The following is a 10,445-nucleotide window of genomic DNA, read 5'->3' on the forward strand; positions in this document are numbered from 1 at the left end:
TCACATTATGGAGTTCCGGAAATGTTCCATCAATGGAGTAGCCTATGGCCATGGCGAGACGGAAGTGGGTATTGCAGCCAGGAAACGGCAACAGGATGAAGCGCCTACGACCTCTTCCTTCTACGCGGTGACTCCCGGTGGCGGCTGCGCTGTTCCGATGCGGAAAGACCGTGTTGACACCGCTCCAGACTCGAATAATCCCCCAACCGATCGTGTGGTTACTGCGCCGTTCGTGAATTATCAGGACGACGCGCTTTTCGACGCACTGACGCAGAAGAACAGCACACAAGCGAAGGCTATTAGCGCGTTTTTCGAGCACTTGGCCGTGTGTCACACTGTCATGCCGGAGAAGGCTCCTGACAATAGTCTGCGCTTAAGTGCGTCGTCTCCGGACGAACAAGCGCTGGTTGCTGCAGCGGCGTGTTTCGGCTACAAGTTCGTGGCGCGTGGACCTGGTAAGGCCATGGTCGAGTATTTCTCGTGTGTGGACAACCCCGAAGCTATGAGCTGCAACCAGCCAGTGGCTGAGCACGCTGTGGGCTCGTACGAGGTTCTGGAAGTGCTTGAATTTAACAGTACGCGCAAGCGTATGTCGGTCATTGTCAAGGGGCCGCAAGGAGAGCTCAAGCTGTTCTGTAAGGGCGCGGATACTGTCATGTACGAGCGTCTGAGACCCACAAATGACCCGGCTGTCAAACAAACGCGTAACTTAACGCTGCAACACATGGAACAATTCGCTTCTGAGGGTCTACGTACACTAGTGATCGGTACGACCGACGTTGACCCGGATTTTTTCGAGTCGTGGGTGATTCGATACCGTACTGCTATCAACGATATGCGCCAGATCGATCTGCGTCGTAATGGCGAAGATAACGACATCGATCGACTCATGGAGGAGATTGAGAAGAACCTGGACATCCTGGGTGCCACAGCTATTGAGGACCGCCTCCAAGCTGAAGTGCCCGACACGATTTATAAGCTACGACAGGCGGCGATCAAGATCTGGATGCTGACAGGCGACAAGGAGGAGACGGCAATCAACATCGGCTTTGCGTGTCGTCTCCTAGCTTCCGACATCGAACGCGTTGTGATCTCAGCGGATACTCACCCGGATTTGGCTTCTATCGTGGACGAACTGGAAGCGTACGCGCGTGAAGTGAGCGACGAGGGCACGTCTGCGTCGACAGCATGTGGAGCACTGACGTCTTCCACGACACCGTTGGAGCGAAGTTCCTCCGTCATTCATCAGCGCAAACGGCTGACACGTATCGAGAGTTTGGCCGAGATGCATCAGCAGGAGTTGGCGTTGGTTATTGACGGCGAGACGTTGGAACTTGCACTCGAAGAGTGTCCGGAATTGCTGCTCAAGGTGGCTGAAAAGTGCGTGGCAGTGATCGCGTGTCGTGTCTCTCCTGCCCAGAAGGCGCAGCTGGTTCGACTTGTGAGAGAGAATAACCCGGAGATGCGGACGCTGGCAATTGGTGACGGAGCGAACGATGTCTCGATGATTCAGGCAGCACACGTGGGGGTGGGGATCTCGGGACAGGAAGGCATGCAGGCGGCTAACTCGTCGGATTATGCTATTGCGCAGTTCCGCTTCTTATCGCGCCTTTTACTGGTTCACGGACGCTGGAACTATGTGCGTATGGGCAAGCTTATCCTGTATATCTTCTACAAGAACGTGATCCTGAACTTGACCCAGTTCTGGTACATGATCTACACGGGTTACTCTGGACAGAAGTTCTTCCTCGAATGGGGCCTTCAGGGCTACAACCTGCTCTTCACAGCGTTGCCTATCGTGCTTGTGAGTACCTTTGAGCAAGACGTACCAGCGTGTCTCGCACACAGCTACCCGCTGTTGTACCGTATCGGTCAAGAGAATACGCGGTTTAACACGAAAGTGGTGTGGGCCTGGATAACGTCGTGTGTCTGGGAGTCGCTCATCATCTGCTTCGGCGTCGTGTACGGGATGCGGTATCTGGTCAATGGCGGTGATACACCGACAATGTGGGTCTACGGCTGCACGTCTTTCACGATTGTATTGATCGTGGTGACGCTAAAACTGTGTCTGCATCAGCAGATGTGGTGGCCCATTCACATCGCCATCTACATTGGCTCTTTTATGCTTTGGATCGGCACTGCAGCTTTTATTTCTGCTGGTGATTCAGTCAGTTCGTCGTACTGGAACGGCGTCTTCTCGAACACGTTCCGCATCGATGCCTTCTGGTTGGTACTGCCGCTTCTCGTGGTCGCCGCGTTGTCGCGCGACTTTATGTGGAAGGGATACATGCGCATGTTCAGGCCGTCGTACAAGCATTTAGCACAGGAAGTGAACACCTTTGGTCTCACACATATCGCCGACCAGCTGCTCACATTCCCGCCAGCCGAGAAGATCCCAGAGGACGCTCTTGGAGGCGAGGCTGGTCGTGTGGCAGGCTCCGTACTGACGTCCAGTATGCGCGATACAAGCGTGGCCAAGCCGATGGCTCCTGCCGTGGTGATGGCCGCCCGTCCGCTAATTGGCCGTATTGGCAGCCGTCGCTCCATCACAAGAGGCAGCGCGTTCAGCTACGACGCCGAGAGTGTTATGGTCGAGTCCTTCATGTCTACAGACCGATACGCGCGCGACGCCAAGAGGACCAAGTCGATCTTCGAACGCCACGCGAGTCGCGGCTCATTGGCGTTCCACCGCCTGCCGCTCGACTCGGACGGAGACTTGGATCTCACAGAAAGCGCGCGCTTGTCTAACGCGCGCACAGCACGCGCAGTCACGTCGGTAGATGAGTCTCCTTCACGGTCTGCAGGCAACGTCTTCCGCGGCGCGCGGCACGGCCAAGGTCGACGACGTTTCTTCTCTGTATCTGCGCTCTCACGTGAACCTGAAGGCACTAGAGCGCGTGAAAATGCCACGACAAATGCTGGTGCACACCCTCGACCGTCCATCAGCACGTTGGACCGCGTACGGGAGAACTTGACCATGAGCGACTTTGGCTCGGACGGACGTCGTAGTTCCCGCAGACCTTCCGTGAACCGCCGGACACGCGGCTTCGAGAATCGCGCAATGTCCAGCGACGACGTCCAGGATCTCGCTTATGGAGACAGTGTCAATACACCGGTGCGGCGCTATGCGAGACGTAGCATGATGTCAAGTACGTAAGAAATGGGGGAATAACTCGGTAACAAGCACGTCTGTAAGTTTTGCGATTGTGAAGAATGGAAGGACGTGTATTCATTAGAACGGCAGTAAGCTGCAGAATCAAAAAGCACTTGAACTACATGGAGTTGTATAGCAAGTGTGTGCGTGCTGTGCTTAACTGCGACTGCGGCTTTGGCTTCGACTGGGGCTGCGGCGTCGACCACGGCCACGACTGGAGCTTCGGCTTCGACTGCGGCTGCTGAAGCTACGTCCTCGACTTCGGCTGCGACTTGCACTGCGACTGCGTCCTCGCGAACGGCTGAAGCTGCGGCTTCGACTTCTGCTGAAGCTCCGACTGCGGCTTCTGCTACGACTGGGACTACGGCGACGTCGGAATGGACTGGGCGAGCGTCGACGGCCTCCTCGGAACGGCGGTGGACTGCGTCGTCCTCCACGGAACGGCGACGACCCACGGCGACGGAATGCCGGCGAACGGGAGCGCCCACGTCGGTTGCCAAAGCTGCGGCTACGACTGCGTCCTCGGAATGGCGACGCGGCACGGCGCTTTCGCCCACGACGTGGCGGTGACGGAGACCGGAACCGCCCACCTCGCCGGTTGCGGCTTCTCGGAGACGGCGACGAGCGCGTGACCGTACGGCGAGGCTCCGGCTTGGGAGCGTCCGGAAGTACGCGCAGCTTGTTGCCGTCCAACCAGCCGTCGTGCATGTGGTCCTTGGCGTTGTCCGCGTCCTTCTGAGCGGCGAAGGCTATAACGGCACTAGCTTTGCCTCTAGGGACGGCCATTTCCACGCGCACTACGGCGCCGAACTTGCCGAAGATCTCGCGCAGATGATCCGTATTCACATTGCGCGTGAGGTTCTCGACGCGTAGCGTTACTGGTTTCGATTCGGAGGCTTCTTTGCTGCGACTGGGGGATTTCTCATCTGCAGAGGAACGCGCTTCTAATGGATGGCAGAAAAATGAGAAGTTAGGGAGGGATGTAGCGGTAGGAGTGACACGTACTGGACACGGAGCGGGATCTTGAACGAGAGCGAGAGCGCGAGCGAGACACAGAGCTTTTGCGCGCGTTGCGAGCGGGAGAATGTCGAGACGCAGACTGCGTCGGAGAACGCGAACGTGAGCGGGAACGCGAGTTACGCGGCGACGAAGGCATGGTAGGAGGTCGAAGTGTTCGTCTGACGATGATTGGGATTGGATCGCCTGGTGTTTGCACACCAATAACACCTTCAAATTGCAATTTTTTTCGTAAAAGAGCAACAGTTCGTATTACATCCGTATTATAATGTTTTCCGATTAGTACTACTCAGCTGTACTAATTTAGTACTGCTACTTTCGTATCTGGAAGCGCTCCATCTTGTCGACGAGTCTGAGTTCCTGGAAGGCTGCGGTGATGACGTCGCGGTAGCATAGTGGATGGCTACGTTTGTAGAGCTCTCCGATCCATGAGGACGTGTCGTCGGTCTGCTTGATAAGCGTCTGGCCACTGTTCTCCGTAAGATACATTGCTTCACTAGAATACTTGAGCGCCAGACAGCCATGCTCCCACACGCGGATATTTTCGATCTGACGGCGACTCAGTATCTCCAGTACCTTGTAAAAGTCCTGGGCGTCGGCTTGCTCCGCCTTGGCCACGTCGATGGACATGGACTTGCCTCCGATCTTGAACTTGATCTCGCAGTCGCGATCTACAAGTCCTGCAGTCTCGAATTTCACCGACGTGATAGTCTCGTTGCGATAGTCAAAGCGCTCCGTGAGCTTGCGTGTCGTGGTGGAGTTGCTACCAGCAATCTTGAGCAATGCGTGGTTCGTGAATGTGAACTCCTCCTTGGTGGACTGCATTGAGAACATGATGCTCTCGTTGGGAAGTAGATATGGGTTCGCCAGACACGGGGAGAAGTCGTGCATGACGTGGCACACGTCGCCCGCGCCAGACAAGTCACCGGCGAGTCCTTTCAACATGGTGTCCAAGCGTGCGTGTGAAGATTGGTCGATTGAGAAGTGAGCTTGCAGGTGTTTTGTGTGTGTACGTCGCCGAGGGACCCACAATCGCCGAGTTATAGCCGAGGAGGTTCGACTAATCCGCAACGGTTGAACCTCATCCCATCTTTCGGCTGGCTCAGGAAATCCAGTCGTACCGCCACTTCGAGTACATATTGAAATTTGATGTATCCATGTAGTGAACTCAGTCTCTGTTCGTGGTCATCGTGTCCAGCGTAGCGGTGCCGCTGACAAAGAGGAGACTTTCGCAACCAGCTTGCACAGCTTGTTGCAGTCTAATTGGATGCAGCGAGTGGATTTCATGTGCGCGTCTCTTCCCTTACCAAGCTACCACGTCATTCTCACTTTAGCGCGGCTGTTCACAAGACTTTAACCATGTTCAAGGGTCTGACCAAGGATCTCACGGGTACTGCAGACATCTGTAACACCGCCAAGGACTTCAGCAAGTTGCATGCCTGTTCGTACTTGCTGCCGGGTGAAGACATTATGTTCGCCTTCGAGTCTGCCAAGGAGGAGTTCGCCTTCACCAACGAGGCGTTGATCATGACGTTAGGAGAGAATGCCACCACTACGCGGAAGTTCGTGCAGCGCGCCACGTATCGAGACTGCCCCATCTCAAAGGTCTTCTTTGAGACCGCAGGACGAGTGGATCGCGACTGTGAGATCAAGTTCCAAATCGGCGAGTACGACGTGTCCATCGACATCGCTCGTAAGGAAGAAGAATTTGTTAAAGGTTTCTACAAGACACTATTACTTCTCGCTCGAGAGCAAAAGTCCCGTGCTCGCAGCTGGAGTCAAGCCGAGAAGGGCTTGGGCGAAGCTGCAGACAGCTTGAAGATAATGACAGGCCACGATCTCGTGTCACAAGCTTCCGGAGCTGCAGCATGGCTCGAAAACGCCTTTATCGAGCGCAATCCGCGCTGCTATCGTGAAGTTATCGCTGGAGCTTTAGTTCAGACGGTTGCTGAAGGCAAAAAGTAATGCTTTTCAAGATTTTCGTTGCTACTAAGGAGTGCAAAGGTGATATTTGTAAGGAAGTTGCTGTTTTAGGGTGCTTTTAAAGTGTATCCATTGAAAAATCAGTCTGTCAATTTGGATTCCGCAATGGGCAACACTAACTCGGCGATCAAGGGCTTGGCATCGGACATTGCGGGTACAACGGACATCTGCGACGTGGTCGCAGACGTCTCGAGTGCTTGGGCGTCGTCTTATCTGCTGCCGGAGGAGGAAATTCTGTACGCGCTGCAGTCTGTGCGGCAGGAGTTCGCCTTCACCAACCGCGCACTTATCAAAGTACGCGCAGAAACGTCCACCACTACGCGCAAACGAGTGGAGCGGTTTGAGTATAAGACTCACACATTGGAGAACGTCAAGTTCGAGTCGACGGGTGTCGTAGACCGAGACTGCGAGCTGGAATTCAAGATCGGGGAGCAGAAATTTAAGATTGACATCGAACGAAGTAAAGAAGAAGAGATCAAGGGGTTCTATAAGGCGCTTGTGCTACTGGGTCATAAGCAAGAGGAAGACAAACTCGAATGGGAGCTGGTTAAGCAGGCCATGGCCACGGCAAAGGACACCGTGCGTCGCTCTGATGCCGATAGACAGAGTCTGAACCAGCAATCGGATGAGACCCTCCGCTGGATGAAAGCGCAACACGAGCGGACTCATCCTCACCGCTACAAGAGCGTCATTAAGAGCGCTCTTGACGCATTCCAAGCAGAGCGGGAGAAGGTGGAATAGGTCGATTGGAAGGAATACTGCTGATGAACGTTGGGCGTTACACCGGCTTACTGAGCAAAAGTATTCGGTGATCATCGCGGTGCTAGACATTGTGAAAATCTTCTTTACTTGAACAAGTTATTTGAAATGGTGCGCTCAATATTTGACGTTTGAAAAATCTTTTACCTTCTTTTTGATGTCTTTTATCTTTTGTTCGAACCCGGTACATGTATCAATTTTTATTGTTATATTGCCCCCCCGGGTTTAATTGCGCGGATGTTATTGTGCCTTTCTGTCAAAATGCCCTCAGTTTTATGGTCCTACGTGGGAGGATGCTATCCGATCGGCTAAAATTTAGCCTAACCCTTTGACGAAAAAAAGACGATGCCAATCAAAGACATATTTGACCATAGTTTTATTAGAATCTTAGTATGCATTCTGGGCAACTGGTTTGCATGCGCCCGATTAGCCCGTCAGCTAACAGGTGGCGTGGGTTCAATTTCCATGTCTGTAGGGAGCTCGATGCTTAAGGTAAGTGTGTGTGCAAGTCCTTCGTCGGATCGGAGACATAACCAAGTGTTTAGGTCGGCACGCCACATCCCTTCGGGGATGAGTCTCATATGGATCAGTCGGGATAGGATTTCCGGGAATAATTGCACCACCTGGAGGTTCTGTCCAGTCGGCGTTCGGCGGATGGCAGATGGGATAATTCCCTGGGCATAAACGTTCTCGATTGGCTAAATCCCTACTTTATTGCAAATATACAGATCATGGTTTTAAAACAAATTTTAAGATAGATTAACAAATCCGAAACAGATTGTGTCACATCTTATTTCATTTGGCAAAATTCCATCCCGTTTCGATGATCTCCTAAATTTTGTCGAGCTCTACCGTGAGTATTCTCCCACGCCCTGGCATCCTTTGGCTTAAAGGATCACTTTTACTTTTGCAATGTCGCTGCCACTACCAGCAATTCTTACCTGCCGCCTTACCATCAAGAACGGCGATCCTCTCACTTCGTGCCGAAACAAGATCGAGCCCATCGACTTCTCCTTTCAAATTGACCGTGGCTTTAGGCTATTCAAGGCTCAAGTAGCAGCCGAATTCATTCGTCTTCTACCAAAAGATTAGCAGGATGACTTCAGCGTCTATCTCATGTGGTGTAGTGCGTAGCTGCGGATTATCACCCGTCGACAAAGACGTGACACCGCCCAAGATGTTCAAGCGACGAACCCTCGGTCACGTGATGTACGGAGACGCCAAGGTGCAAGGGACTCGACGGCGTCACTCTCGAGCTTTCAACAAAGTACCGGATACGGTCATATGTCACTGAATCCAGGCTGTCCTTATTATAAATAATGGACTGGCCGGATTCGCATTCAGCGGACCATCTACGGTACGAACTCTCAGTGGCGGTTGGGATGAGCTCGCGGAAGACTCAGCGACCCTTGGAAGGCGCGTTCACCGTCTGGGACAGGGCGCGGACCGTTAAAGATACTCATGCGACGGTGCAGACGACGCTTGGCATACAAGAAGATCCATAACGGATCATTGTTCACTTGATATTTGTATACTTGATTAGGACTTCTTATTAGGAATAGACCCGAAAGGGTAAGCTTAAATACAGAACAGAATTTCCACTCAAGCACACAGAGCGACGTCCGGCTTCAAGGTAAGCGTCAGGTCAAGCTTGTTTGAGTGCGTTATGCCTGTCGGTGAGCTCGAAGCTCTGTAGCGAGGGTTCATCCGACAAGGCCAAGAGACTTTGTGTATTGGCCGATTATTATCGGGAGGTTTTTACGTGACGGCTTATTGTTGCCTATTTGCACGACTGGGAGTGCTTGAATTGCCTCCCTTTTATTCTTCCTACCGAGTGTTGAACACTCGGTGATCTCGTAAAAGGCTTACCTGTGCCTGGTACCCTTCCGCTGGTTGGACCACGAGGATTCAAAACACCTGCTAGCTTTGCTCGTGCTAGTAGCGTGTTCTTATTTTTACTGGTTGGCCTATATAAGTAGTTTACAAGGTCCAGTTTGTCCCGGTGCAAGGGCAGAACTGGGGTCTTTAGGTCCGCCCGAACGATCGTTTACTATCCTAGTAGACGTATTGTTGTGGGAACATCCTAACTACATTTGTAGCTAGAGTTCACGTGGGATTTCCAACACCACAACTGGTGCCGCGACCCGGGAACAGATTGTGACCATTGTGAACTGTTTGTATGGCCTTCCAGTTTACGAGCTACCAAGAGAAGAAGAAGAAGAAAAAGACAAAGAACATGGCGAAAGGACAACCGACGGTACCAGTTACGCCTGCCAAGTCTGGCGGGGCTCGCAACGAGAGTTCAAGCCCGGCTGCGCGCTTTGTAGCCGCCACCGAGCTTTCAGTGAGCTTCGAAGACGAAGCAGACATCGGTCCTGACGCCCACGATTATGAAGATTACGAAGACAAGACGCCGTCTCCAGAGCCAGGTGCAGCGACGCCGGAGACGGCCACGCTATCATCGGGGCTGAGCGGGGCGACCAGGTCCCTTTCGAGGAACCTCACCGACGAGCTCGATGATGTTGCGGGACCGGAACCCGCCTACGAAGATTATGACGACGGGACCGAGGGTTCTAAACCTTCGGTGGCGAGTGCAAAGCATTCAGCACTGCTGAAGGCACCTCGTCCACCTATCAACGGTGATACACCAGCCGCAAAGCGCGTTTTCGACCGCGTACAAGCGCTGATGCAGAATTATGAGTGGATGCAGCTGTTCAAGCCCATCCCCAAGAAAAAAGCCGACTGGCCTGCGCTTGCGCAGGAACTTCAATACCCAGTCAACTCGGTTTCGACTAGCCAAGTCGCCGAGGATTCAGTTTCGCTACTGTTGTCGCTGGGGTTCGAGAACAAGACGTACCCATCGACGATGTCGCTCCAGGATTGGAGTCCACATGAAGCCGGAGCTGCTCTCCAGAAATGGAAGAAGAAGCTTCGGAAGGCGCTTCGCGCTGTTGGCATCAATGCCGGAAAGCAGCCTGTGAGCCGACCGATGATTCAAGATGAAGATCCGTCCAAGATTCCACTGCCACCGACGCCCCAACGACTCGTTCGTACTCCTCCGACCAAGCGTGGAGCTGAGCGTGGTGCCTTTGGCACAACCGAAGCTTCACCGTACTTTCAAGACTCGCACATGGTTACGCCACGTTCGGAAAGCCGTATGCAACGTATTTACGCAAGTAACGAGGGTTCGTTCGGTTGCCGAGGTGGTCCGCGAGCTCCCAAAGGTGGTGCCGGACGTCGTCAAGTCGACAGCGATGGTTCGTCCAGTGACGATGACATTTTGGTGCGTACATTCGACGAGGAAGATCCTCAACTCGAGTTGATGCGCCAGATGAATGAGCTAGCGACGCTGAACGACGTGGACCCGACACCGAGGATTGAAATGGCATCGCACCGACTATTAGATCGCATCACGCCGTTCTCAGGCTCTCGCAACAAGAGCGAGAACTGTATGCAGTGGCTCCGTGGGCTCGTCTATGAAATGACTGGAACCCACACAGATGCCGACAAATGGTGCATTCCATTTGACCTA

The 10,445-nt window shown here is 53.3% G+C and overlaps 4 protein-coding genes across 4 annotated transcripts in view; 3 read left to right on the forward strand and 1 right to left on the reverse strand.

The window, feature by feature from the left end:
• Positions 1–4,027, forward strand: part of PITG_15267 (phospholipid-transporting ATPase, putative) — a gene marked incomplete at both ends in the record, with an annotated part of 5,630 nt that extends 1,603 nt beyond the window's left edge. The window contains 3 exons of the mRNA XM_002898668.1: positions 245–3,149; positions 3,291–3,720; positions 3,931–4,027. Of these exons, the coding sequence (XP_002898714.1) occupies positions 245–3,149; positions 3,291–3,720; positions 3,931–4,027 (3,432 nt within the window). The remainder of the gene's footprint in view (positions 1–244; positions 3,150–3,290; positions 3,721–3,930) is intronic.
• A 456-nt stretch (positions 4,028–4,483) lies between these two features.
• On the reverse strand, positions 4,484–5,116 carry PITG_15268 (uncharacterized protein; the record flags this gene model as incomplete). The annotated part of the gene is made up of 1 exon (XM_002898669.1): positions 4,484–5,116. One exon carries the CDS (start codon positions 5,114–5,116, stop codon positions 4,484–4,486), a length of 633 nt encoding a protein of 210 aa, XP_002898715.1.
• A 414-nt stretch (positions 5,117–5,530) lies between these two features.
• On the forward strand, positions 5,531–6,230 carry PITG_15269 (uncharacterized protein; the record flags this gene model as incomplete). Its single annotated transcript, XM_002898670.1, has 2 exons — positions 5,531–6,132; positions 6,194–6,230. The coding sequence occupies 2 exons, from the start codon at positions 5,531–5,533 to the stop codon at positions 6,228–6,230; spliced, it is 639 nt and encodes a 212-aa protein (XP_002898716.1).
• Positions 6,231–6,245: 15 nt separating this feature from the next.
• Positions 6,246–7,033, forward strand: PITG_15270 (uncharacterized protein; the record flags this gene model as incomplete). The annotated part of the gene is made up of 1 exon (XM_002898671.1): positions 6,246–7,033. The coding sequence occupies one exon, from the start codon at positions 6,260–6,262 to the stop codon at positions 6,893–6,895; it is 636 nt and encodes a 211-aa protein (XP_002898717.1).
• Positions 7,034–10,445: the final 3,412 nt, after the last annotated feature.

The sequence above is a fragment of the Phytophthora infestans genome, genomic scaffold, assembly GCF_000142945.1.
Source record: "Phytophthora infestans T30-4 supercont1.35 genomic scaffold, whole genome shotgun sequence".
Lineage (NCBI taxonomy): Eukaryota > Oomycota > Peronosporomycetes > Peronosporales > Peronosporaceae > Phytophthora > Phytophthora infestans.